Here is a 26,389-nt window from a genome sequence, read left to right on the forward strand (position 1 = left end):
ACAGCAACCTGAAGTGAGCTGTCCAGACCAGGGCACATGCAAAGGCGACACATTCCAAACCTGGAGTACTGCTGTAAAATCCTCTGGTATTACCAGCTCAAGAATCCAAAACCAAGGACACAGCCTAGTGCTCTTAACCTGTAACCGCCACAGGGGTCGCTGAAGTCGTTTCACAGGAAGATGAACACTAAATCATTTTGGAATATCTAGAACAAAGATCAAACAACCTTTCACTCTCTCCATAGATGAAGCACAATTAACTGGAGAAAACAACAACCTTTAACACTTAAAGTACAACAAGTAGCTTCATTCTATGCTACCACAATAATTAAGGGCATGCAAGTTTGGTGAGAGCTGTTAAAAAAGCAAGATCCCATAGGTAGGACTCTGGCAGCTCTGGGAACACCCACAGGGAAATGCACTGTACCGATACACTTTGAGCATACAATAATGACCCTTTTATGCAGGTTCATCAATGTGTTCTCTTTCAACCACACCTGCATTTCTCCTTTATATTTAAAACATATCACCACAAACAAATTAACATTGCAAGTGTTTATTATAATAAAGAATCATAACAAAAAAAGGTTTCTTTTAGCATTTTTTATTCATAATTTTGGCTAATGGCAGTACATAAAACAGAATATAACAGATTTTTGTACCAAGAGCAAGTAATTTTTACTACCAACTATAAAACTCTGCAAATTCAAAAGTATTTTGACTCTTAAAATAAAAACCATTACGATGCTGTAACAGAAAAAGAATTGTGGCCAGTTCAGCAAACCACCAAACAACATCTACCTTTTGTCTGCAAGTTTTTCTTCTACCCAAGTCTGTCATCTACCAGTAGCTGAGTTGGTCTGAAACAGGACCTGAGACAGGTAGTCTTGCTTTTCATGTCTTAACATGCAACCATTTATTGCAAGACCATCACAAGAAAAGCAAAGGGGAAACAGACCTTCAGAGACATCAGGCACACTACAAATGACTGTCTCAAAGATCTGGGAAGAAGAAGCAATTAGCTGTCTTAAGTATTTCAGTTAAAACAGCAAGTGCCATAAACTTGCTTTTTCCTGTTAAAAAACAAAACAGCAAATGAAAATATCTCTCCTGTCAGAATTTATAGATCAAAAATTATTTGCCTAAGAATCAAATAGAATACTTCATCCTGACCAAATATTTTAATAGATACATGACATTTCAAAGAATAAGACATTGCTTAAAATAATTCCACAGGTAGTGACCAAACAGCACTAAATGCAGGGACAATCTACTTTTGTTCCCATGTTAGAAAATACAGGAAAAAAAAAATATCGAACCAACATACACTGAAAGAGTTACATGTACAACCAGTCCCCCCTTGCATACATTTTAGATTTCACAGTTTTTCTTCAAGTATGGGTTCATGGTACTATTGCAGCTTACCATACCCTACCAAGCTTATAGGTGAAAACATAAATGTCCCAGAGTCGCTCTCCTTGGCAAAGCAGACAGCATCTGAAGCACGCTGTGTTCAAAACATTTAACCGAGAGCTACCAGACAGAGCTTAAAAGTAGATAAATGCTGCATTAACAGAAAAATAAAACCCACAACCACATTTGTGGTAACTGAAGAACAGCATGGGACTTCACAGAGTATTCAATTAACTTCAGTTTATAGTAAATTCTTTTGGTAAATTTAAGACACTGATTCACAAAAATATATCAAAAGTTTTAGAAATAAATAAGGTGTTGCGGAGTGTTTTCTGACAATCCTGCCACATTACTTTGTTTCTACACTTTCTTTTGGAAAAGCAGGACAAGAACTTAGAAGTGCATGTTTTTCCATCTAAGTTTTATATGTAAATATTTGACAGAATGGGACTTAACACTTCTGTCCATCTCAACATACAAAAAGGTTCTCACTTTCACTTTTTGTCAAGGTTACAGAAGGTCAAATATGTTGTGCAAAACTTTGACAGTAACTGCTTTTGAGAAAAAACCTGGAGCTTCCTGGCAAAGGCTAAGATGCAGGATTTTACTTCACATTTTTAAAAAGAGTCAAATTAAAACAATTCATAAACAGTAGTTTCAGGCAGGTAAAAATTTCAGTTGCTTAGCAGGTTTATATTTAATCTAGCCACTTACGTACCACTAGAATTATACGTTAGCTGTAGAAATCCTATTAGTTGTTTCAAAGAAACATTTAAAAAAATAATTATAAAAGTCACAGCTGCACCTGAGCTAAAAGAAGAGAAAGAAGCTGCAATTCTATTTATTTATTATCCATTCAGACAACAACATTTTGTGACTGATCAGATTAGGAAAGCTGATTGCTGGCTTTATCAGAAGTGGTAGAAAAACCAAGCACTGTGTATTACTGCTTACCCTATCAGCTACCACCTATGTAGCTGTATGCTATAGCTGTTATTACATACTACAAATACAGTACCAGACATGATATGTAGGAGAAGTGCAGCCAAGCTAAAAAAACAGTCTCTTTTACTATCAGTGTTAAGGAAAGTGACCTTGGCCTAAGAAAAAACCCCCAAAACCCAGAAAGCGTAACTTACCAGAGTCACTTCTGAAGTAATACTGCTAACTCCATCTTGGAGCAAAACCTTAAAATACAGTTTGCATTGATCCTGTCAGGCACAGATCACTTTAAAAAGAGAGAAGTGCGCTAGTATTTATTTTAAACTACAATTAACAGTTTGCAATGCCCTAAAAACAGTATGAAAATACTCATTAGTAATTATAGAATTTCTTATACATTTGGATATAGGAAACACCCATGCACAGAAAACTACTTTTTGGGGTTTACCTCATGTAATAATACCAGCATCATTCAAGTTTATTTGGCTGCAGTAATCCCAGAAAATAGCAGGACTGATTTGTGCAGACCTACAAGAAACTCTTTAAAAGCATCTGCAATAGAGTAAGAAATTTTAGGCCAACAATAAAGACTAAATGTCTCTCGAGATTAAATCTGAAGGAAATAATGCCTGTCATATAAAATACAGTATGCCTCTTAAAGAGGCAATTCCTCTTAGTTCTTTTGTTAAGACACAAGGCATGCTTGAATTTTGATACTTGCAGAGGCCAAGGATATCATCTGCATTGAGCAGAGACAGGAAAAGGGCTGATGGTCTCACAGACACACGCCTGTAAACACCACAAGAAACATAAAATAAAATGTGCAGGCATCCTTAGTGAGGCGAGTATTATATGTCATTGAACAAAGTATCACTGACAGCTGATTATTTCTAAATGTAATACAAAGTTAAAAGCAGGGACCTAATAAACCATATTAAAAAAAGAATTACTATCTAATGCCATATCAAGACTAAAAAAGTTTCAACATCTATTTTGTATCCCTAATACAATGGGAAATAAAAAATAAACTCAGTATAAGAATTGCTAAACAAAACCAAAGTCAAATATGTGTAATATATAAAATACCAAATGATTACATGTTACAAAATACCTATCACAAGGGTTACCACAACACATTCCCATGTTAAAGTCTAAAGCAAACCAAGTCACATGTTGAGTAAATGGCATCCTTTCTGGTGTAACACCACCATAATTCAACTCCAGAAGGTCTCCCTTAAGTAAAGGTATGAAGTAATCTAAAAACAAGACAGAAAGGTACAATTTTAAGATCAGCTATCTTCTTAAAGTTAGAAGCCCAAAAGAACTGCATACATTTAAAAGTCACAATGAAACAATGACTTCATCACAGGTTTGAGAATCACCTGTTTTTACACAATTTCAAAGACTTCTTCCATGCACATATTGTATTGACTTTCCGAAAATTTGAAAATATATAGATAGATATAAATATATATATATGCACATACACACACAACCACACCAATGTTTAGTTTGGCTCCAAGCCATTTCACTTCAAAACCAACAGTTAAACCTTAAAAAACAAGACTGAAACATATGCAATCCCATCTCATAAACATTTTTCCAAAACTTAATACCAACCACAGTAACAAGTAGTTACAGGAAAAACCCTTTAAGTGGCTATCTCAACATCATACCAAGGACTTTATACATGGTGTCCATGAACTGCGCTGCTATCTCCTTCTCCACTTTGCATCTGCATCTGCATCTGCGCCTGCATTCTCGCAATCATCTCCTGCATGCGACGAAGCTGGAAAAGTAACACATAAGAATACTGTAACAATGAAAACTTAAACCTATGAAATGTTTTCGCTGAACTGCATTCTTGGAACGTGCTAAATTCCATGCTAATGGAGTTCCACAATTTACAATCTTAAAAGTATCTGGTTTTATTTGAAACCAGCCACCTATTAATCTCATTACAAGAACCTGTTCCTTGTACAGCATATTGCCATTCATCCTGCCGCCTATGATTATGTAAGCCCCTTAACTATATCCTTCCCCTGTCATCTGCTTCCCAGCAAAAGCATGAACCTCATCTCCCTTTGCACAGGACCTAGTTCAGATCCCCACTTCAGCTTTTCTGCCCACTTTTTGCTATTCGCTGTACTGTATTCACTACTTTCCCTAGTCCTTTTTGGGTTAGTGGGACAATAAAAACGGTGTTAGAGGATTTATTATAGTGGCAGAACAAGAATTTCTGTTTCATTCTTTATTCCTGACAATTCCTACCATTGTTTCCTCCTTTGCTGCAGAGCCAGACTTTTTCCCAATCTGCATTGCTAACTTTAGAACCTTTACTCATGTGAGGATGGCTCTCCTTCCCCACACAATGTGTACTGCATCTATCACTAATCAGTACAATGAAAGCAGGCATTTTAGCAGATTCTGTTTGTTCCAATAAATCAGTAACCTGAGACTCCTCTACACCTCTTTGCATTCTCTTGTTACTGTACCTTGAATAATGTTGTATCAGTAAATTCTGTCTTTTCCTTTACAAATTACCAAGACCATATAAATCATTTGACCAAAAGTAGCGATAAGAATAAAAATTTCCACATCGCAAAGAGTACAGAGCTCTGTCATCTTACTTCAGCTTCTTTTTCAAGCAGAATCTGGTCTTTATTGACTTCTTCATCTTCTATTTTCCTAAAATGAGATTAACATTGTTCAATGACATGCATACATTCCTGGTTTTGAACTTCCACAGAATGCTTTGTTGACAAAATCAAGGCTCTTGGAACATGTCAGGGTTTCATAATAGAAACAAAATTCATGGAAACATGTTCCCCACAGAAAAATATAAGAAAAACATGAATTGCAGCTAATACAGTCACCTTTTTTCAAGTCCAGATTTCTTTTGTATAACATGTTAAAGTACAGTACAAACATCGATTACTCCTTTCAAAATTAAGCAAATGCTTTTGACCAGTATCTCAAACTCTTGCTTAATCGAGACATGCCAGTTTTCTGAGAAACCAAACGGAATATTTTTACGTACTATATTTTCAAGATTACCTACCACTTTGCTAATAGATTTCTCCTATCCCATGTTGCAATGAGCTATCAGATCTCATCACACAAGTGCCATCAAAAGTGAAAAGTAAACAAAGTAACACTTGTTAAAAGGTTAACAGAGAAATACATTGTCAAAAAATCCTATGTGCCCAAAAGCCTCTAAGAACATCAGTGAACAGTCAACAAGCACTAATTGCCAAGCACTGCCAGTGGGGTAAGGGCAAGTCTGAAAAATTCACACGCGAACTACCCTCACCTCTAGTAAACTTAACCACATTCTAGGACCTCTTCAGAAATGTGAAAACAAGAATGTATGGGCCACTTTGCTAGACAAGATACAAAGCCATGTTTTAGTTTCACAAAGAAATACACCCCAACTTAACCGCAACTTACTCTCAAGGGTTCTTAGCAGAGGTAACTTTAAAACCTCCAAAAACTGGGGAACATTATTTTAACTCTGGATGACCTTAGGTTACATTACTTCTAAGACCTTTGTACATACCTGTTGGATAACAGGCATGAGAACCTGGCAATTTTTTTTTTTTTTTTCTTAGCTTGAACTTCAGGAAACGGGATTTAGAAGTCAGGGGAGAAGAGCCTGCCCTCTTGCCTGAAAGGAAAACTGGACTTGTAGGCCAGTGCTACAGGCAGAGATAAAACTCCTTTTCCTGAAAACTGACTAGGCATGTGACAAAACCTATGTCAACAGCATGATGGGAAAAGCTTTGCAAAATACATCAAACCCACTGAAAAGTGCAATTATGAAACCCTCTAGTGGCTGAAGTAAGAGAAGCAACTGAAAAATCTCAACCAGGAAACACCTATTTTCAATAAGAACTCACAAACTCAACTTTACAAACCCTGCTGTTTTAGTTAAAAATGGGGTGTTCTGCCTGTCTCTTACCAGGAAAGCTGTGCCCTACCCACCACAGCTCAAAACAGGGTTGAAAGACATTATCCTGTGACTGCTATGCAAAGAAAATTATTTACGTATACCATGTTTAATAAAGCATGGCAGAAGGACTCAAATTTCTCTTTTTAAAGATGCAGTCCAAATACCCCAGCAGTTACTTCTGAAAAACCCACCCTTTTTTCCACCTACCAGCACTGACTTAACTTGCAGAATTTTTAAGACAATGTAAATCATAGACATCTGCCCTACTTGCTTACCTCAAACAATCCAATCCAACTGCACTCAAGTGTTAAAACACAGCAGAGATCTAACTATGTCCTTTTAGTGCCACAACTGTCTCTTCAGACTTACATAATACTTTTTCTTACACCCAGTGTAAGCTGGTCAACTGAACTTGGTGCCGACTGGAGCTACAGAGCTGTCCATGATCTATCAAATCCTAGCAATGAAATGGTAGGAGAGGCAGAGAAAGAGACCAAAAAGTAAATGCAGAAGAAGAAACAGCATGTAACCATAAGATGACAACCTGCCACCTCGTTTGAGCCTCTCAGAGCGGAAGTTCTCATAGTGAAGGTCCTGGGTCACCTCCTGAAGATCCTGCATATGGGTGCTGGAGGAAGAAAAGTAATTAAAAGATAAACATAACTGTGTTACATTAGCTTGCTCAACGAACTCTCATTCAGCACTGTATTGGGTCAATCTGTTCAGCATGTACACCCATTTAACATACTAATTTTAAAGCTAATTTAAGTTAAATTGGTGCAATAAAAGACACAGAGAGAGACCACCTCAGACCCTGAGGCAGCCCTGACATAAGCTGTCCTCCTGGGTGAGGCTTTTCAGGAAGCAATGTAGGAGAAGCAAAGCCTGAAAAAAAATCAACTACTGGACTTGTGAAATCTACTCCTTTGCAGATATCTACATATCAATACATTTAAATAAGCACAAGGTGTGAAGCAACCTGTTTTATGTTCCTGGGGATCTAAACAGCAATACAACGCTAACTGCCCAAAGAATTAGACAAAACATTATTTTAACAGAATCACTGAGTATTTCAGATTGGAAAGAACTTTATGGAGCCTATATGGTCCAATTCCTGCCTAGGCCAGCTAGGTTGAGGCTGCTCATGGCCTTCACCGGACAAATTCTTAATGTCTCCAAGGATTCCACAACCACTCCAAACCCCCAATATGGTGTTTGGATATCTTCCTGGTCATTGTTTTTTAAACTATAATTTAACTGGGATTTTCTAACTTACATTAACATGGTCCTCAGCTTCAGGAAGTCATTATGTTCCGGATTCTCCACTTCAACTACACCCCATGGGTAGAGTCGACCTCTAACTTTTTTACCCTTGGCTTCTATGAGTTGATTAGATCCCACTACACAAAATGGAATGCTGGCCTGAAAGCCGAAAATTCAAAAATTACTCATAATGAACCAGAACAAACAACTCCAAGAACTACTCCTGTTCTGCTCAGCACTGCATATTACGGTATTAAGTTTGTAATGCTTTTAATTTGAAGGTGTAAAAAACCCCAAAGTAATAGTTACTACCATCTTCCAGATAGGGAAGCCTGGGCACACAGAGACAGTGACGCATTCAAGGACTCATCACAGGTCACAGTATGTATCTTGTTCTAAAGACATCTGAGCAGTCCAGGAAGATATACTATATATTATCCACATATGCAACCTGTGAAGCCAGTCATACCTTCAGGAGTCTGGTCTGCTCTTTAAAATCTTCATCCTCATCTGATTCAGCATCAGGCAGGTGATAAATCTTGATGCCATGTTCTTCTATTTCGTCCAGAATCTGAGATTTATAATATAAGAAATTGAGATAATATACATGTAAATTCAGTACTTTTAACTCTTAAGATAAAATTGCTTAACCAGTTATGCACAGTCTCTTCAGAAATTTGCACCTATCTCCCTGACCCAAATTACTCAGCAAATATTTGTTTTTAAACACCATATTTCCTCATGATAGTCAACAACCACTTGCCACTGACTTTCAGACAAACAAGTGTTCAAACGAGTACCGTCCTTCGGGGATTATACATAAGAAATTGTGCTTTTTTAAACCTTTACAATTGTTTGTTTGGTTTTTTTTAATTATAAAGCATTGTCTCAAAAGTTCTAATAGCTTGGAATGGCCTAAGACTTCTCGCTCTTGCCTCTGAATTGGGAGTGTTTAAAAACCTAACTGAGCTACAGACACAACAAATACTTTTTTCTGCCTTTATCACTGCTAAGAACGGCATCTGCAGCTGGAATCCATTTGTCATAAACCTAAATTTTGCTCCTTAAAAAAAATTTTTAAATCTTTATTTCTGCAGAATTCTAGCACAAGACATATATCAAACTAAAGTATACTTCTCTATTTTTATTGCAAGTTGGGGGAGAGAACTATAAGGATTTTTAGAATAACTGAAAAATTCCTAAATAAACTTTCAATCCAGTCTTAGCTGTTATATTTAAGTATGCCTTCTGACCAGTTAATTCTAACACTTTTTCCTAAATTTCATAGATGTTATTAACTCAGGATGGTTTGTTGCATTTTTCCCCCCTTGGCAAATACAGCATCAAGACTGAATGCGTCAAGGGGTCTTGCTTATGGAAAAAAGAACTGGAATGTATTAGTAGAGGGTAACGTAAAGGAAGAAAACATACCCCAAAATCAGAAAAACCTCTGAAAATCCTGTTTTTCAATCATGAGAATTCTGACTGAGTAAAAAAACACATGCACATTATAGACACAGATGCTGTCTCTGCTTTAGGACTTTACTAAACAGGTAAGGGAGCAATTAGCATTAGCAAATGCATTTAAATATTCTTCCAAAGTTCCAAAATTAACTCATAATTGTAACGATAGCAAATCTGCCATTTCGTAGGCATCATTTTAGGGGCAATTTTTCTCAGTTCAATACATAAGAAAAGAATCTACAAGATATCAAACTACATATTAAAAGATGTTACACTGTGCATGACATTAGGACTGAATAAATATGAATGAGAACACCCCTCTCTTGAGTGACCATGCTGCTATAACCAAACAACAACATCCTTCTGCAAGCTAGAAAAATACTTACCCTTTTCTTCAGTCTTTCTCTCTCTTTCAGGGAAAGCGTATCAGCTTTTGCAATCACTGGTACTATATTTACTTTGTTGTGTATGGCCTTCATAAACTCAACATCCAGAGGCTTAAGGCTAAAATCAAAATATGGAAAAAGTTTAATTTGTTTTTAATCTAAATTACCAATTTATTTTCGCACCACTGAACTCTTTTTACACAGAACGAACACACCCAATTAATTCCAGCAATTCTAGTACTTCTTTAAATAATGGCAATCTGATTTTGAAAATGTAAGTCAACAGGCACAAACCAACTCCCCAGAATAAAATAATTTAAAAAATAAAATGACAGAGAAACACCTACCCATGACCAAATGGTGAAATGAAATAGAAGCAGCAATGAACCCGGTTATCTATGATATGCCTTCTGTTCAAACCACTCTCATCATGCAGATATCGCTCAAACTGCTCATCAATGTAAGAGATTATGGTCTTAAAACTGTAAAACAAACATGGATTCAAGAAATCATGCTCATTCCCCAATGGTCAGTAATTTTAGCGATGTTTCAAAGGTAGTATAAAACACCAAGACATCCTGCTGCTGAACCAATCTGCTGATAGACAAAAATTAATGTACTGATGCTGTAAGAGTAGAAGAGCGCATATCTTAAAATTTTAATTGAATTCTAGAATAACAAACTACTATGCGCATTTTTGTTATATATCTTAAGATAAAATGCACATATATATATAACAAACATCTTAACTTCTACAGCAAATTTCTCTCAGGTTAGTATTTATCTTTTGACTAGTATTAAATCACACATGTTGAAAGTAATCTAAGCTTCTTGTTCCAAATTGATTTAAAAATCAAGAATGGTTTGGGTTGGAAGGGACCTTTAAAGATCATCTAGTCCAACCCTCCTGCCATGGACAGGGACATCTTTCAGCAGGTCAGGTTGCTCAAAGACCCATCCAACGTGACTGTGAACACTTCCAGTGATGGGGCACATCCACAGCTTCTCTGGGAAACCTGTTCCAGTGCCTCACCACCATCAATGCAAAAAACTTCTTCCTTATGTCCAACCTAAATCTATCCTCTGTTTAAAACCATGGCCCCTTGGCTCTGTTACTACTACAGGCCCTGGTAATAAATCTCTCCCCGCCTCTCCTATATGCCCCTTTAATATATTGAAAGGCCTTATTAAGGTCTCCCCATAGCCTTCTCTTCTCTAGGCTGAAGAACTCCAGCTCCCACAGTTTTTCTTCACTGCTGTTACAGCCTTCGGATCATTTTTGTGGCCCTCCTCGAGTCCCACTCTAACAGGTCCATGTCTGCCTTGTGCTGGGGGCCCCAAAGAGGGATGCAGGTCTCACAGGAGCAGCGTAGAAGGGGAAAATCACCACCTTTGACCTGCTGGGCCACGCTGCTTTTGATGCAGCCCAGGATATAAATGGCTTTCAGGGATGCAAACGCACATTGCTGGCTCGTATCCAATTTTTCATCCACCAGTAAACCTCAAATTCTTCTCAGCAGGGCTGCCCTCAAACCATTCATCTCCTAGTCTGTACTGATGTTGAGGATTTCCCCAACCCATGTGCAGGACCTTACACCTGGCCTTCAACTTCAGGAGGTTTGCATGGGCACACCCCTCAAACCTATCAAGGTCCCTCTGGATGACTTCTCTTCCCTCTAGCGATTCAACTGCACCGCTCAGCTTGGCGTCATCTGCAAACTCGCTAAAGGTGGATTCAATCCCACTACGTCAGTGATGAATATGTTAAACAGTACTGGTGCCAGTACAGACCCTTGAGAGGCACCACTCATTACTGGTTTCGACTTAGACTTTAAGCCATTGACTGTAGCTCTTTGGATGCGGCCATTCAGTCAATTCCTTATCCGTCCAACAGTCTGTCCCTCAAACCTGTATCTCTCCAATTCAGAGGCAAGAATGTTATGGTGGACCATATGAAAGGCCTTACAGAATTCCAGGTAGATGACATCAGTAGCTTTTCCTTTATCCACTCCATCATAGAAGGCCACCAGATTAGCCAGGCACAATCTGCCCTTGGTGGAGCCATCTTGGCAGGGTCCAATCATCTCCCTGCCTTCCATATGTTTCAATATACCTTCCTAGAGAATCTGTTCTATGATCTTAGAGGCTGACTGGCTGGTAGCTCCCAGGGTCCTCTGTTTTAACCCTCTTTAAAAATGGGTGTGATGTTTCCCTTTCTCCAGTCTCTGAGGACTTTGCCTGACTGCCATGACTTTTGAAATATGATGGAGAGCGGCCTGGCAACTTTATCTACTGCAGATAACCTGATGAGATGGGACACATCTTGTTGGGCCCCCCATGGACATATAAAGTCCCTTACCAAGTTCAACTTCCTCAGGTGCCCTTGTACCTGATCTTCATTTATTATGGGAGGGACTTCTTTCCCCAGCCCCTACCCTGAGGTTCAGGGGCTTGAGAGATGTGGGAAGAGGGATTACCTTTTAGAACTGATCACCATTGATCTCAAGATTATTTCTCAGTACTTATTAAAATGTAAATTTCTAAAAAAACCCAAACAATCAAACCCAAAGATGATGAAAATGCACTTAAAAATGAAGCACAGAATCTAAGAATGCTCAGATGAATGTGGACAACATCTAAAGGTGGATATTTCACTTGCACTAAAGACTAGATTAATTACTTTCTCATGAACTTCCTGTGTCCCAGTGGTTCCATTGCTTTCTGACTATAAAAAAAAAATAATCAAGGTCACCATTCACTTAAAACTACTTCAAACTTGAAAAAATTAACTTGGAGGTGGGGTGGGGGGTGGAAATCTGTGCCACAAAATTTACTTCAAGTCATGTGGAAATTATTGATGCCTCTTTACATGTGTTTGAATTAACTCATAACTCTTAAATTAAGCTTCCTCAAACTTAGAAAACATGACCATCTCTCCAAAATTCAGCACTTCACATAACTCACCAAAAAAGGTAAGATAATGATTTAACACTATAATCATTTTTAATCACCTTTGGAATGGAAGCGTTTAAAAGAGACACTTATGACTTGGGACAGCCTACTTTGAACTGCGTATCATTAATATAGCCCCACTTCAGTTATTTATTACCACCTCCCCCCAGACAAATGTGAAATGGATGTCAGTTTTCATACATGGATCGATACGTGTTCTGTGTACATACCAGTCTCGACAATTGATAGCATCCCCATATCCTGGTGTATCTACAACTGTCAGACGTAGTTTCACACCCCTCTCTTCAATTTCAACTGTTGAGGCTTCAATCTGCACAGTGCGTTCAATCTTCTCTAAAAGACAATAAACTTGATCTTTCAGAATGGAATTCATAAGACTACATCATTCTGAGTTCAAAAAATTAATTGGCAGATATAACCATAGAAATATTATTCTACAGATTACCTTCTAAGGCCTGATAACAGCAAGATTCACTACTTAATTCTTCAGGTTTTGTTAGATGATTATATGAGATTTAATACTGTTCTTAAATATAATGTACAAACTAAGGCAAAGGGACTGAGAAAAAATCTGTAGGTAATCAGCAGTTTGGAGAACAATACTAAACTACACGCGATCGACTTTTTTCTTAAGGTTGAAAGTGATAAGTAATCATCAGCTAACAATTAAAGTCATTCAACAAGCAGCAAAAAGCGAAAAACCCAGCATCTTCCCCTATTTTCTTACAATATTCTCTTTCATTGTATTATTGTATGCCTTGGTTAACTGAATAAAAAAGGGATAAGGGGCTGAAGAAGAAAAGGAGGCAAAGTTCCTTTTCACTAAACACCAACCCAAAGCAAAGGAATCAAGTCGCAAGTCCAAGCAGGCACAAACAATGCATATGTTTATAATTGCAATAGATTCAAAATTAAAGAAAGTTTCTGATTGTTTTAGCTGATTGTACCTTACTGTGACACGGTGCCATTTTGTATAGCAATAGAAGGGATCAACTTCTAGGTGCCTGAGGCCTAAACAACAAAGACCCAAAATGCATCCCCGGGTACAAAGGGAACCAATTCTATCAAACAGTTCAAGTATCAGGAAACACATTAGAAATTATTACACCTAGAAATCACTACTGGCTGTTACTAAAATCCAAAGATAAAAGCATTCAACTCCAAAAATCAAGAACAGAGAAACTAGAACAAAGGTGTTCTTACCAGCAGCTCCTGGAATTATCCTTTCTGGGTAGAGATCCGTCAAGAAGAGGCTGTTTATTAGTGTAGATTTTCCCAATCCAGATTCACCTGCGGTTCAATATAAAGATAAATTCAACATATTAACATAAATAATTTCAACTCTATCCAGTTGACAGTATCATCTGACATTTTTTAATGATAATAAAAATTCATGCTCAATTCTTCTAATTTAAAAATTTACAGCTTATAATTGTGTATGAGAAAAGTTTGCACAAAAAAGTTGAATAATAATTTTTACATCTCAGCTTTATAATACACTTTCTCAGAGCTTTCGCCGATGATTTGTAATTAAAACTGGTAGTCAAGTGGAGTTCCAATCAATTTGGACTTAAAAATTTACCATTTCACATCTCCTGATTTTTTAAGGCGTGCTTTCCTGCTGTCATGCCAGAATGTGAAAGATCACACAGTGAGAAGCTAGATCCTGCCTAGGCTGTATCATCAATTTAAGCAACAAAAAAGGCATTGCTGAACTTCTGCACAGGCAGCCCTCATAACGTGTGATCTATTTCTGCTTTTTATGCTAATATGGCGAACAAGAACTCAAGGGAAGAGGAATATGACGCTGCCACTGAGTACACACACAAGGCAATTTCAGCAATTTTTTCAGTGACAAAACAGGGGATTACCAAATTGTACCATAAATGTATTTTTGTTTAAGAGCTACTGACTGAGCCATGAGGAAAGTTCAAAAGCCAACTAATTAGCTAGAGATCAAGAACTTAATCAGAACAAATGTTCACAGCATAAAAAAGATGAAGTACTCAATACTTGGATTCACTGAACAAGTCCTTTTTTAGAAATCTCGTTTTATTTCAGGTGTTGATAGAATTAATTAAAAAAATTAGACATTAAAAATTATGGCCTGCATGATCCCTTTGAGTAACAGAGACTATTCTGCAATAGCAATCTCACAAAAATATCTGAAGAAAAAAAAAAAAGAAAAGAGATGGAATTATCTTTCAAATAAAGATTTGACTAGAAGCTGCCAGTTTTTAATGCCTTCTAGAACTCGTCACTCAAGATCAGATTTAACAGTGCAACCCTCACCAGTGAAAGACAGATGCAGCCAGAGTAACTCAACAGTCACATGGCATCATTTCAGCCAAACATGGAAAAGCATCATTTTAACCAGTAGCACATTCCATACATTGTCTGGGTAAATTACATGTAAAACAAATCAGTTTTCATAGTCGATGTCAAGGATTATACTGGCCACAGCAGTTAAAAGTTCAGTGACTCTTAAGTGAAATAATTATTTAGATGAAGTCATAGCTTAATAATGACAATGAACATAAAATTGTTAAGAAATACAAGTGGTTAGGATTTCTTTGGAAGCAACACAACCAAGCAGCCAAATTGCTACAAACCCAGCTCATATTTTCACAAACCACAATAAACAACATCAGAAAAAAACAATGCAAAGAAGAAAAATCATTGATTAGGACTCTGTCAGTGCAGACAGCTTTCAAAGAAACAGTCTCCTGCTCTAAAATTAAGAAGCATGGCAACTCAATAATATTTTAATACGGGCATTGTGATATAGCCCACAAGAAAACATACTTAAATCCCATGCATATTTCAAGAGAAAGAATTCACATTCCAAACTGTTGAAATAATCAACAATTTAAAGCACACTTATTTTATCTTATATTGACTGCCTCCCGCAGTGATTGACAGCATATCTGAAAATTTGGAGTAGTATTTTCAATGAAATTACTTTTCTCCAAGTTCTCTTCCTGTAGTTTTCATTTATCCTTTAGAATACCAGCAGGCAACAACTGTAAATTTTACTCTGACACATAGGTGGGGTCAATTGCCTTTCTGTTACTCTGACACCATGTCATGTCCCCCTCTATTTTCTATTTTACAAAAGCCTAGAAACAACACTTCGGTCTATAGAATCTTACATAGCTTTCTGTCAGAACTGTTTCACACAGCACTATTTGCAATTAATCACAAAGATGTTTCTGCAGCACAGAAAGTACATCTTTTGTTTCTCAGAACTGTTCAGATTTTTAGGATCAATGAACACTAAGTTCTGAAGCGTTACAGCAGATACCATAATTCAAAACACCTGCTTAGTCTGGCTTTACCCTTAGATTTTATAAGATGTCCATTACGGTATTACCCTAAGCAAATCCAATGAAAGATAAACAACTATGATAAAATTCTAGAAACACAAAACCAGGGACCAATTCTGTCCAACACTGAACTACAAAAGACAGAAACAGAATAAAGCAAAGCTAGGGCTGTCACTTGGCAAAACTAATGAAAGGTTTGTGGATAGACTCTTCTGTAACTATGGGACTCCAAAACAATTAAGAACTTAAACACCTCTTATCATGTACTGCCTCACCCCTCCTGCTCATTCCCGCTGTGATCTCTCTCAGACAAATCTAACACACAAATGGGATTTACTTCTTGTGATGGCAGGTAATAAAAAACCTAATTCTATTAGGATACTTTTTGCAAAAGCCTATTTTAAAAGCAAGAATTACAGAGTTCAAAAGTTACAGCTCCCAAGCAGTATAACCAGGAGAGATATATAAGACACCCAAGCCTAATTTGGAAAAAATAACACCATCTTCTCAGAGGATCAAGGTATTTCTGCAGGCATACTACATTTTTCTTTCTGTTCCAGATACCAACACAAATTCTCAATGAAATATAAAATAGAATTAAACTTTAAAACTGCTAACAGAAAATCAAGATCAATTTAAAAAGTAACAACTCACATTAAAACCAAATAAGCCAATTCTTATTATTCTCTTATAACAGCATTTAGAAGGAGTGGGCAGATCAGAGTTCAGACTCTTTTGAACCACAGAAGCATAAACAACATTTTTAAATAAAATAGTCTCCTTAATACTATTCTCTTAATGAAAACATGCAAGCAAACAAAGATTGTATTCAAATGCAAAACCAGTTTCAAACTATATTTTAAATGGAATACTTGAATCCTGTAAGACAGAAGGTAAGGAAGTAATGATCACTGGAGTGCACAACAGAATTTCTTCACTCACAAACTTATTAATGTATTCAAACACGGTTTTGTAGTGTGGAAAACAAGTGAATTACTAAACTATAAAAGAAAGTTCAATACTACAGTACAGAAGAGCTTTCTGATGCAAGCTCAAGCCTTAAAATAGTGGAAGTAACATTCACTTTAATTCCAATTTCCCTGTGAGCAAGTACTAATTCCGAGAAAGACTATAAAATGTTTCCTTACCAACCACCATAAGAGTAAATTCAAACCCTTTTTTCACAGACTTCCGGTGAACCTGATTGGGAAGGTTTGCAAATCCAACATAGCCAGGGGTTTCTGGATTGGTAAACTGAGCAGGCTGTTGCTAAAAATAAAATAAAGTAAGGCAATAATAAGCATCCACTCAAACATACTTGTCTGTATAACTGTTTTCCTCAGTTATTGCCAATGGTTTGAAGCTGCATGTCACACAGAGAGAAAACTACACCAGTGTTCCTACTGCTCAACAGTTTCACAATTAATTACAAAACTGCATTCACCTATAGTTTAAAAAAGTTTCATTTATTCAGCTATCCAGACAAGATCACCTTAAATTAAAAAAAAGAAACAAAATCCCAAACATTTGTTTATCAAAGTATGATACTTTTTAAAGAGTGTCTTCACACATATTTTAAATTAAAAAGCTTGTGTCCAATGTTTATGGACTTAAATAAAAAGGTGACCATTTCTAATTTGCTTTTAGCACATCCAAATGAAAATCCTGATCGACTAGTGAAGTGATAGCTATCTGCTGGAAGTCCTCTTTAGAGATCTCTTTTAAAAGGGGAAGAAGGGGAGTTTACACAATAATGTTTCAAACATCCACTGCTACAAACACTGCAGAGAAATCTTTGCATCTATTAGTTTCCCTCCTTAAACACACTACTTAAGTACCTTTTATCATTCATTTCACTCCAGTAAGCTAATACGCTTTTTTTACCCATTATATCAAATGCAGGGGACCAAGAATTAGATGAATTCCAGCATGACAGAAATACTTTAAAAGTTGCCACACTGTTTACGGAGGATTTTACCAGAAGATCAGTTGACGCTAACAGTAAATGAAGAAATTAAATCTAAGAACATCCACTTCCTAAATGATTCCCACCCAAAATACAGTAGCAAAATGGAAATTTCAATGAAAATGCACCAGAGAGCTTACAGGCAACTTCACAACCAAGATTAAATCCTTTCAAGAGTATTAGTTAACTGCAGAGGTTTGTATTTGTAGGAAACTACTTTAATATATACTTTACATCACTTATCCTTCAATCTCACGTCTTCTAAATGTGAATTCTCTCTTATTTATGACCCATAAATTTAGGACACACATCACCATCAAGCACAATGCAAGTTACATGTTCTGCCCTTGCAGATTAATATTTAAAAACAAGTATCTGTTTTACATTGGAAGACACAAATGTTACTCCTACCTTGGACATTTTTATGGAAGGTCAGGAACAAATCTGGAAAAAGAATAAAGTTTGTCAGTTTATTAAAAATTGTATGAGGACAAAAAAACCCACAAAACAATAAAATATCCACTGTTGCCCACTAAATCAAAGAAGAAGCATCCTTGACTGGATGTCCAGATTTTGAAATGGTGTCAATTGCTTACAGAGTACAAGTATTTGACTCTTTGGTACTAAAGAGGGGCAGAATTTTCAGCAACCACTGTTCCTATTAACGTCATCAGGCAATAAATTCATGCAACGTGAATGTGGGGTGCTAAAGGCACCAGATGTATGACAAACCATTTTGAAGCCTAAAAAAGAAAACTTCACATCCTTTCCGGAAACTAACCAAACCAAACACACTGCCTAAAGACATCTTACTATTTACAGGAAACAGTTTTTTCAAAGCTAAAATAAACCCAACAACTAATGTATTATTTTGTTTCTTTTTAAGCCTCCTTCCCCTCAAATTTCCTTTCATGCTTGAGTGTTCTGTACAGAGCTGACAGCTTCAGAATTAAACATTTTTTCCTCCTCTTTGGTCTGGATCTTTGAAAACTCAGTCATTTTAACTTCTGTTGCCAAGATAAGATTTTCACATGCAGCCGCATCACTTTGAAATACAAAGCAGACAGGCAAAAAAATAAAAAAAAAATCATCTCTCGTCTAACACCTTTATGCAAAAAAGTGTCTCGACAAAGACCTGCCAACACTTCTATCACATTAACTTGCATGAGTTCAAGAGATCATATAATTCACTACGGCAACATAAAAATGTCAGCATATACTGTACCTTCAAGTGATGAGTGCTCCAAGTCCCCTTTCCTAGTCCTTCCCCTGGCTTGCCCTCTAACCCCAAACGTGTTTGTTCCCACTCACAAAGCCCACAGACCATAGCCACCTCTCACCTACCTGGCTCACTCACACGTTCATTCCACAGATTTGAAATTATCATTGTCTGCTTCTTTCCATCTTCCAAGCAGATTTTTTGTCATCCAGTTCAGCTTCATGTGAAATGACACCAAATTACTTCAATGTACAGCACCCTTAAGTCTGTCCCTCCCATCAAAAAACCACCCTGAAATCAAAGCAAACTGCCCAGTGTCAGAAGGACAGGAGCCCAACATTTTTGTGCTAGGCAGAAGGCAAAGTTGTTTTCAAATTGGTGATGATTTCTGGCAGCTATGGCATTTGCTTCTCAAAGCTACTCTATATGTAAATATATACCAGTGTGACCTCATTAGGTTTGTTAAGATGCAACTTTTCAGCTCACCACGATTACTTCACTGTTAACAGGTACCAAGCTGCCTGCCTGCCCCTGCCCCTCCCCCCACGATAAGGATGAGGTCAGTTCTGAGGAAGGCTTTTTGATGGGAGGACCAGACTGAAGGCTCTAAACTGAAGCAATTTGGTGTCGTTTCACATGAAGCTGAACCTGCTGACAGAAATCTGGCATCCTGATTACACACATGGAATAAAAACTGGCTAACATGCTTCTCAAGTGAGATTTCATGCTAAAAATAAAATCCAGTATCTGCAATGCCTTTCAGTCAATAAGCTAGTCTATGACCTATGAAGTACTCAACTACTGAAGAGGTTATCGGTGTGACTTTTATCATCATGTAAGACTGCTCTGACAGCAACTCTTCCTTCCAAGAATGTTTCCTGCTGGGTGATGTCATTGATCCCTGCTTAACCATTCTCCATGGGAGATTTTCAATGCCAAACAAAACTATCTTCTGCTAGAACAGAGAAGAACATTCTTTCAATGCATGAGGCTTGTCTGTCACCCAACTTTTCTCAGAGGCAGGCTAACAGCAGATGAAAGTTTCTCACAGCCAGCAAGAAACAGCGGAAAGCTATTTATGCAGATGGCAGCAGTTACATTATGCTTTAATACATGGACCGAGCACAGAAATATTTCATGAAAGATCTTTCCCAGAGCATTCCCCTCAAGCTGAGCACTCCCACACAGGCAGGATCACAGTTTCCGAGCAGTCCCGATTTTCCTCTGAAGCTGGTCGATCACGTTTCTTACCCTCCGGTTTCAACAACCCGGCTGGGGCTTTCAACAACAGCGTCTTCTGGAGCGTTGCGTGCAAACGGCGCAGCAGAGACTGCCTCACCCGCTCGGCAGGAAGGAACCGCACGCCCAGGCCCGCCGGGGGGTACCTCAGGCGGCTCAGGCGACAAGGCCCCGCGCCGGGCGGAGGCGGGCAGGGCGCTGCCGACCCACTCCGACACCCCCAAGCAGCTGGCGGCTCTACAGCCGGCGCCGTCCATCGCCGCCCCGCCCCGCAGCTCCCATCGACCGCTTCCTCCTCGCCAGCACCCCTCCCGGCCGCCCCGCCGCCCTCCCTCAGGTCCGCCCTCCCTCAGCCCCGGCCTGCCGAGCGCGGCCGGCGGGAGCGCCCAGAGGGGCTTCCCGGAGAGTTCCCGGAGAGCCGGGGAAGGGGCTGTCCCGCCCCGCCCCTCCAGACGGGGGCCGCGCAGGCGGACCCTCGAGCCCCGCCGAGAGAGAGCAGCGCCGCTCGCCGCCCCCCTCCCGTGGCGCCTCCTCACCTGCGCCTCACGCAGCCAGCGACCCCGACCACCGCTCCCACGCGCGCGCTGGGCCGGCGGGAAGAGGCGGTGCCGCCCCGCCCCAGGCCCCGCCCCTGCCCCGGGGCGGAGCGAGAGGCGCGGCGCCAGCTCCTGCGCACATGCACCGCCCATAGCAACCGACCGGCAAAGGGCACGTGGGGGCGGGACCTCTTCGTTACCAAGATGGCGGCAGGCTCCTCGGTCTCGTACCCAGCATAGGCTTCGCTGCGGGCCTACTAGAGGTAAAGCCGGTCCCGGCACCCGGTAGCGCCTGCCGCCATCTTGGTAAAGAAGAGAGATGTGCGTGACCTACCAACATACGGGTGGTCCCGCCCCCACGTGCCCTTTGTCGGTCGGTTGCTATGGGAACGGGCCGGGCGCATGCGTGCCGGAACTCCGCCCCGTTCCCCTAGCAACCGGCCGACAAAGGGCACATAGGGGAGGGACCACCCGTATGTTGGTAGGTCACGCACATCTCTCTTCTTTACCAAGATGGCGGCAGGCCCCTCGGCCTCGTACCCAGCATAGGCTTTGCTGCGGGCCTACTAGAGGTAAAACCGGTCCCGGGGCACCCGGTGGCGCCGGCCGCGCGGGGCGGGCGGCGGGGGTTGGGCGTATAGCCTCAGCTATAGCGGGAGGAGGGCGCGGGTCTGCCTCTGCGGCCGGGCGGGTTGCGCTGCCTCGAACAAGACAGCGGCAGCAGAGAGACGGGCTCCGCGGGCGGCACGTCCAGCGAGCGCCCGGCTCCGCTCTATGGTCTCGGCCTGTCCCGTTGGCGCGGTGTGGCCCACGTGCCGCTGGGGCGACCCTCCGCAGCGAGCGGGGGTGCGGGGGCTGCGCGGAGGCGCTCGCCCCACCGGCCTCTTGCACCCGCCCCACCCGGCGGCCACCCCCGCCGCTCCCCCAGGCAGTGGCCGCCCCGCGCTGCGCCGGCGACGTGGAGCGCTCCGGCGGCACCCAGGGCGCGGACAAAAGCCCTGAGTCATTTCGCGCTTCCCCTCCCTGCGGCGGCCGCCCCGCGGGCCGGTGGGGAAGACGGGGCCGCCCCCGAGGGGACGGGGCTGCGGGGGGAGGTCGCCCCGTGTCCCCAGGCCCGGCCCGCTGCGGGCTCTGCAGAGTTGGAGCCTGAGCGTGGCTTGGCGCGGCGGGGGGGCCCGGGGCCGAGGCTCCGCTCCGGGCCGCTCCGGAGAGGGGGTTCTGCGGGGGTTCTGCCTCACCTGTGGCCTCTCGCCCTCAGTGGGACGGGGGGGAAATTCTGCCCCTTTACTCAATTGCGCTCTAGTCCCTTAGCGTGGCTTGATTGCAGCTTCGATAGCAGCCTGATCCAGCAATCGGGCAGGACAGACGAGGGCTGAGCGCCAGGCGCTGGTGATCCTTGGGCCCAGCCTGGCTATAGCTGAAGCGGCCTGGCCGGGAGAAGCAGCACTTCCTATGCGGGCCTTCCCCAAGGAGCAGGGAAGCGTTCCCGACTGGCACGGGTAATTCCTTCCGCTGGCAGGGGAGAAGCAAGAGAGAGGCTCATGCTGGGAATGTCAGGAATGGCAAGAGCAGTTTGCTCGGAACTGATGAGGTGAGCCAGGGTCCTTGAATTCGCAGCTCTAGGTGAGAATTTGATTAAAATTCACGACTCTGGGGCTGGGAAGTGACAATTAGAGACACTCAGTCCCAAGGAGGTTGAAGGAGTCACTTCTTTCCTGATACTGTTGTGTAAGGACAGAGAACATTCTGCATACTGCTCTGTGCTATATTGCTTTATCGCGTGTTTTCTCTTTAGTGAGACGGGTGTAGCTTCTGCCTGATGATTTAGTCTCAGGTTTGCCTACTGTTGCTGTCCAAATGCTACACAATAGTTCTGTTAGAAGACAATTTAACAGATGGTATAACAGTTACCCCCTCCCCCAAATCAGACTGGAAGGTGGTGTTTCATGTATTGTTTCATAGGTGGATTGGATATCCCTTCGTCTGGTAGAGGAATATGCATCAGAGGCAAGGCAGGAAAGGAAGCAGTAACAAAATGTGTAGCTGTGTGTCTGTTAAAGTTCTGCATCTCCAGTCCTTTGCCTGTTCAGGTTTAAGCTGCTAGAAAAAGAGAATCCTCTAGTTTGTATGTGGATTTTCATGCAGCATGGCCCAAATCATAGACAGGGCCACCCATGTACTCAAGCCACAAAAAAAACCCCAACCTTTTCCTTCCAAAAAAGTCCACAGTAGTATAGTTTTTCACAGATCAGAATGACAGGCAGAGGAAAAGCTCTCTGCTAGATGTGGAGGTAACAATATCTGGAGGCCTGTAAATACAGTCTGGAACAGAGGCAGTGTAACCACCTAGCCTGAGCTTTGCCATTGCGGCAAGATACTGTAAGCCTAGATCATTCTCAAAAGACAGTTTTTCTGAGTGGCTTCTAAGAAGCAGTTAAAAGATTGCTCTGTGTTTGTCCGATATAAATTGTTCTGGTATTTCACTCTAATAGTATGACACATACTCCTGTCTCCTCCTTTGTTGCAAGTTAAGTGATTTTTTGCTGTCATCTTTTCTTCCTCTCCTAATTCTGCCTGAAAAGGTGAAAAAATTACAACACTACTACTTACGTATTAAAGGCTGTTATGTTCCCTGCTTTTTCATTGGCCTTGCTTATCTAGACTGGGATGATCAAGGAAGAGATTTCTCCTTGATCTGGAATTGGATCATTATGTTGTGTAGCATAATGCTAACAATAGTAACTTTTTCTTTGATGGGATAAGGGCAGTTGTTCTTAGTCAAGTAGCTAGTCTTTTTTTTTTTTTTCCAATGCCCATTAAGCTGCTTCTGAAGACAGTATGGTCTATTAGAAGAGAGATCTGTAACCCTGGATTTTACAGCTGTTATCAGAGTGGAGAGCCATCCCAGATAAGCCCTCCTGCGAGGGTTTACACCTTTTCAGAGAAAATCAGGATGTGTTATTGGTTACACTATTTCAGCTGATACTGGCATATAGAAGCATCTTAAGCTGATAGAAGTGTAGTTAGGATTGTGCTACTGCGAGGATTCAGGTAATTCACCCAGGTCGCTACCAGTCAGGTGGTTAGAGCAGTCAGCAGCTGCACTGAGACCAGTCTAACATGTTCAAACTGAATGCGAGTGTATGGTTGAAAAAGTTCGTTCACCGTGGCTGGGAGGGTATCTGACAATTTGATCTGTGGGTTTCTGCGAAATACCAGCTTTATGTGAAAGCATTGTTTCTCTTAAAAAGTACTCAACAAAGGTTCAAATTTGTTTTGTGTTCAAGAATTCTACAGAAGGAAATCCTCAGGCCTATACTGTGCAGAGCTTATAAAATGAACCTTAAAGCTAAATAGCAAGACTCTGGCAAGTGTCTGCATGGCTGTTTTGAAGCTGACAAGCAGTAAAGGCAGGATCTGGAAGCTGCCTTTGCACTTTCCTTGCGGCCAGAGAGAAGTTGCAGATCAGTTGGTCTCATGCTTATCAGGAGTAGGCACCCAAGCATGGCCTGAGAAGACACTGTAACAAGAAATACAAGCCTTTTAGCCCCTGTGGATCAGGCACAAGAATAGCCTTCTTTCTGGAGCATTACCCTTATAGAAATGCTGTTATAACCTTGACAAAGACATGCGCTGCTGCAGAAGTTGCAACAGGGGTTTTCTAAAGTGGGCTGGGAAAGGCATGTTCACCTGGGATGTAAGGAGCCTAACTTGTCCAAGAGCATGTCACTGAGAGGCCCAGAGCCTGTAAAACTTTTGCAACATGGGTCTGTGCAAGAAGTAGGGAGGTGTTCTTTGTATTAAAATATGAAAACAGATAAAGAAGAGATAGGTAAAACCCAGCTGCAGGATTAGGCCTCTGTTCCTAATTATCCTAACCTTGAGAGAAGAAATTGTTAGGCTGTATGATGTAGTATAGTGGGGTTCAGGTCGTTTTTTGTTTGGCTGATTGTTTTTCTGGGGCTTTGGTCTAGAAGCAGTTCCAGCAGAGTCTGTTACCGGGAGGCTGTGGTATTTACTGTGGGCTGTGAGACTGTATTTGGAGTGGAAGGGAAGGTCATGCTCAGTAGAGCCAGTTGTGGGAGGGATTACAGAGGAGCTTGAGACACCAGGAGCTGGTCTCTGGGCCCCAGGTGCTCATGCTAGGTTGGTAATTAATGTAAGAGTCTAGTCGCCTGAGTTTGGGGCTTGTTTCCAGAGCTTTTTTCATTTTAGAAATTCCTAGGTTTAGAAGAATAATTTTGGGTTACAGGCTTACCCTGGATGTGGAATTATACCTGAGAGAATTCAGCATGTGGCTTTATATTTAGCTGTCTTTTAACTTTAAAAGAAAGACTGTTTATGTCCGAAAAATCTCCTATTTAAATCTTGTGATTTACTTTACCGTCTTAAACAGGAAAGTCCTGCATGCCTAATAATTCTAGTGACCTTTTTCCCCATCCGCCTTCTGTGAACTCGTGTTGCCCCATAGCTCTCATGGTGTGACTGCCATGGAAGAGAATCGGGGAGTCAGGCTGGGAAAAGATGTGCCAATAACCAAGGAGGAAAAGTTCTATCCAAAACAAGGGGAAGAAGCCTCTTCATTTATAATATTTTATGTTTATAGGCAACTTCGGGTTGTGGAAGATTTATGTGTTTAAGGTTTTAATTCTAACAAGGAAAAGTGGTCAGGCTGTGATGAGTGTTCTTAGTCTATTTTGTTTCATAAGAAACTTAAGTATGTTGAAGCTGAAGCGGTTCTTTTCCCCTTCATTTAGATGATCTTTGGTGTTTCTACCCATACAAGCTCTGGTATTTTCCCAGCAGTCTCACATAAATATGAGTATCCTTTCTAGCAGCTACCATAATATACATACTTTTCTTTGAACTTGCTGCTGTTATACATCACTTGTCTCTCATGACAGGTTCAATTTTGTTGAATCTTGCATCTGGTAGATCTTTCGAGCCTTGAAGATATCTACTAATATTTTGCAAATTATTACTAGATTATTAGCATGTAAATAATTTAGGTACATTTATACCTCGCAGTGCTAATTTCTTGACTTCAGCCACTTCAAAAAAACATTTGGTTGGTTTAATCTAGGTGTACTGCAACTTTTTGTGTCTGTGTGTTCCTGCATTGTGGGGAGGGCTGAATAGGTAGCTGCTTTGGCAAAGAAGGCAGGGGATGTGTGTTTATGTATGTGTTTGTGTGTATGAAAGCCAGTTGGTTTTCTGCTTACTACTATAAGTAAAGCAAAATGGTAGTGGTATTGGGAGGTGGGGGGTGTCAGAGAAAAGTTTGTCATTACACTTAAGGTCCTAGCAATGCTCTTGCCTCAGTGAAGTCCCTTTAATTGCGCTTTTGGCAATTGTTGGACTTGGGAAGAAACCTCTGGCCCCGGCAGGAGCAGCACGTGGCCCCGGTGCCAGGAGCAGGCTGCGGAGCCGCCAGGGCAGTCTCAGTCCAACGGCCGTGCATGGGGCGGGCTGATCTTGGCCACAGCTGCCCGTACCACGGGGCTGGCTCTGTTGCTGAGGCAGCGACAGAAGCATGTCACACTTTTGTGAGGAGCAGGGGTTGAAGCAAGGAGTTATGTCCAGCTGTAGTCACAAAAGAGGTGTTTGCAAAGCAGCAGGCAGAAACAACAAGGAGAAACCTGAGAGAAAAGATGGACCTCAAAAGGCTTGGTTAGAAGAAATCAGGATGAGTTTAACTTCAATGGAAAAA

At 40.9% G+C, this 26,389-nt stretch overlaps 2 protein-coding genes across 5 annotated transcripts in view; one reads left to right on the forward strand and one right to left on the reverse strand.

Moving 5' to 3' along the window:
• Positions 1-588: 588 nt before the first annotated feature.
• On the reverse strand, positions 589-20,808 carry SEPTIN2 (septin 2). 3 transcript variants are annotated; one of them, XM_056359200.1, is made up of 14 exons: positions 20,680-20,705; positions 19,030-19,121; positions 18,097-18,129; positions 16,868-16,988; positions 13,597-13,683; positions 12,603-12,726; positions 9,768-9,902; positions 9,421-9,538; positions 8,040-8,141; positions 7,584-7,729; positions 6,852-6,935; positions 4,986-5,043; positions 4,032-4,144; positions 589-3,611 (listed from the first exon to the last, which is right to left on the reverse strand). In XM_056359200.1, the coding sequence occupies exons 3-13, from the start codon at positions 18,103-18,105 to the stop codon at positions 4,040-4,042; spliced, it is 1,089 nt and encodes a 362-aa protein (XP_056215175.1). In that variant the 5' UTR covers positions 18,106-18,129; positions 19,030-19,121; positions 20,680-20,705; the 3' UTR covers positions 589-3,611; positions 4,032-4,039. The 3 variants fall into 3 exon arrangements, with proteins under 3 accessions (XP_056215175.1, XP_056215173.1, XP_056215176.1); XM_056359198.1 differs by lacking the exon at positions 19,030-19,121 and having other exon boundaries at positions 20,680-20,808; XM_056359201.1 differs by lacking the exons at positions 19,030-19,121; positions 20,680-20,705 and adding an exon at positions 20,156-20,369.
• A 115-nt stretch (positions 20,809-20,923) lies between these two features.
• The window catches only part of HDLBP (high density lipoprotein binding protein), a 40,143-nt gene continuing 34,677 nt past the window's right edge, over positions 20,924-26,389 (forward strand). Inside the window, exon 1 of one of the 2 annotated variants that reach the window (XM_056359197.1) lies at positions 20,924-20,942. The gene's annotated coding sequence lies outside the window, so the exon portion shown is untranslated. Of the gene's footprint in view, positions 20,943-21,082; positions 21,252-26,389 lie in introns of those variants that run through there. The other variant, XM_056359196.1, reaches the window with a different exon arrangement.

The sequence above is a fragment of the Falco biarmicus genome, chromosome 13 (assembly GCF_023638135.1).
Source record: "Falco biarmicus isolate bFalBia1 chromosome 13, bFalBia1.pri, whole genome shotgun sequence".
Lineage (NCBI taxonomy): Eukaryota > Metazoa > Chordata > Aves > Falconiformes > Falconidae > Falco > Falco biarmicus.

What these genes read in the sequence shown, in the direction of transcription:
- SEPTIN2 (XM_056359198.1), bottom strand. An exon ending in GATAATTCCAGGAGCTGCTG is followed by an intron (nt 12,727 to 13,596) that starts GTAAGAACACCT and finishes ATTGTCTTTTAG; the next exon opens with AGAAGATTGAACGCACTGTG. An exon ending in AGGCTCAAACGAGGTGGCAG is followed by an intron (nt 5,044 to 6,851) that starts GTTGTCATCTTA and finishes ATCTCATTTTAG; the next exon opens with GAAAATAGAAGATGAAGAAG.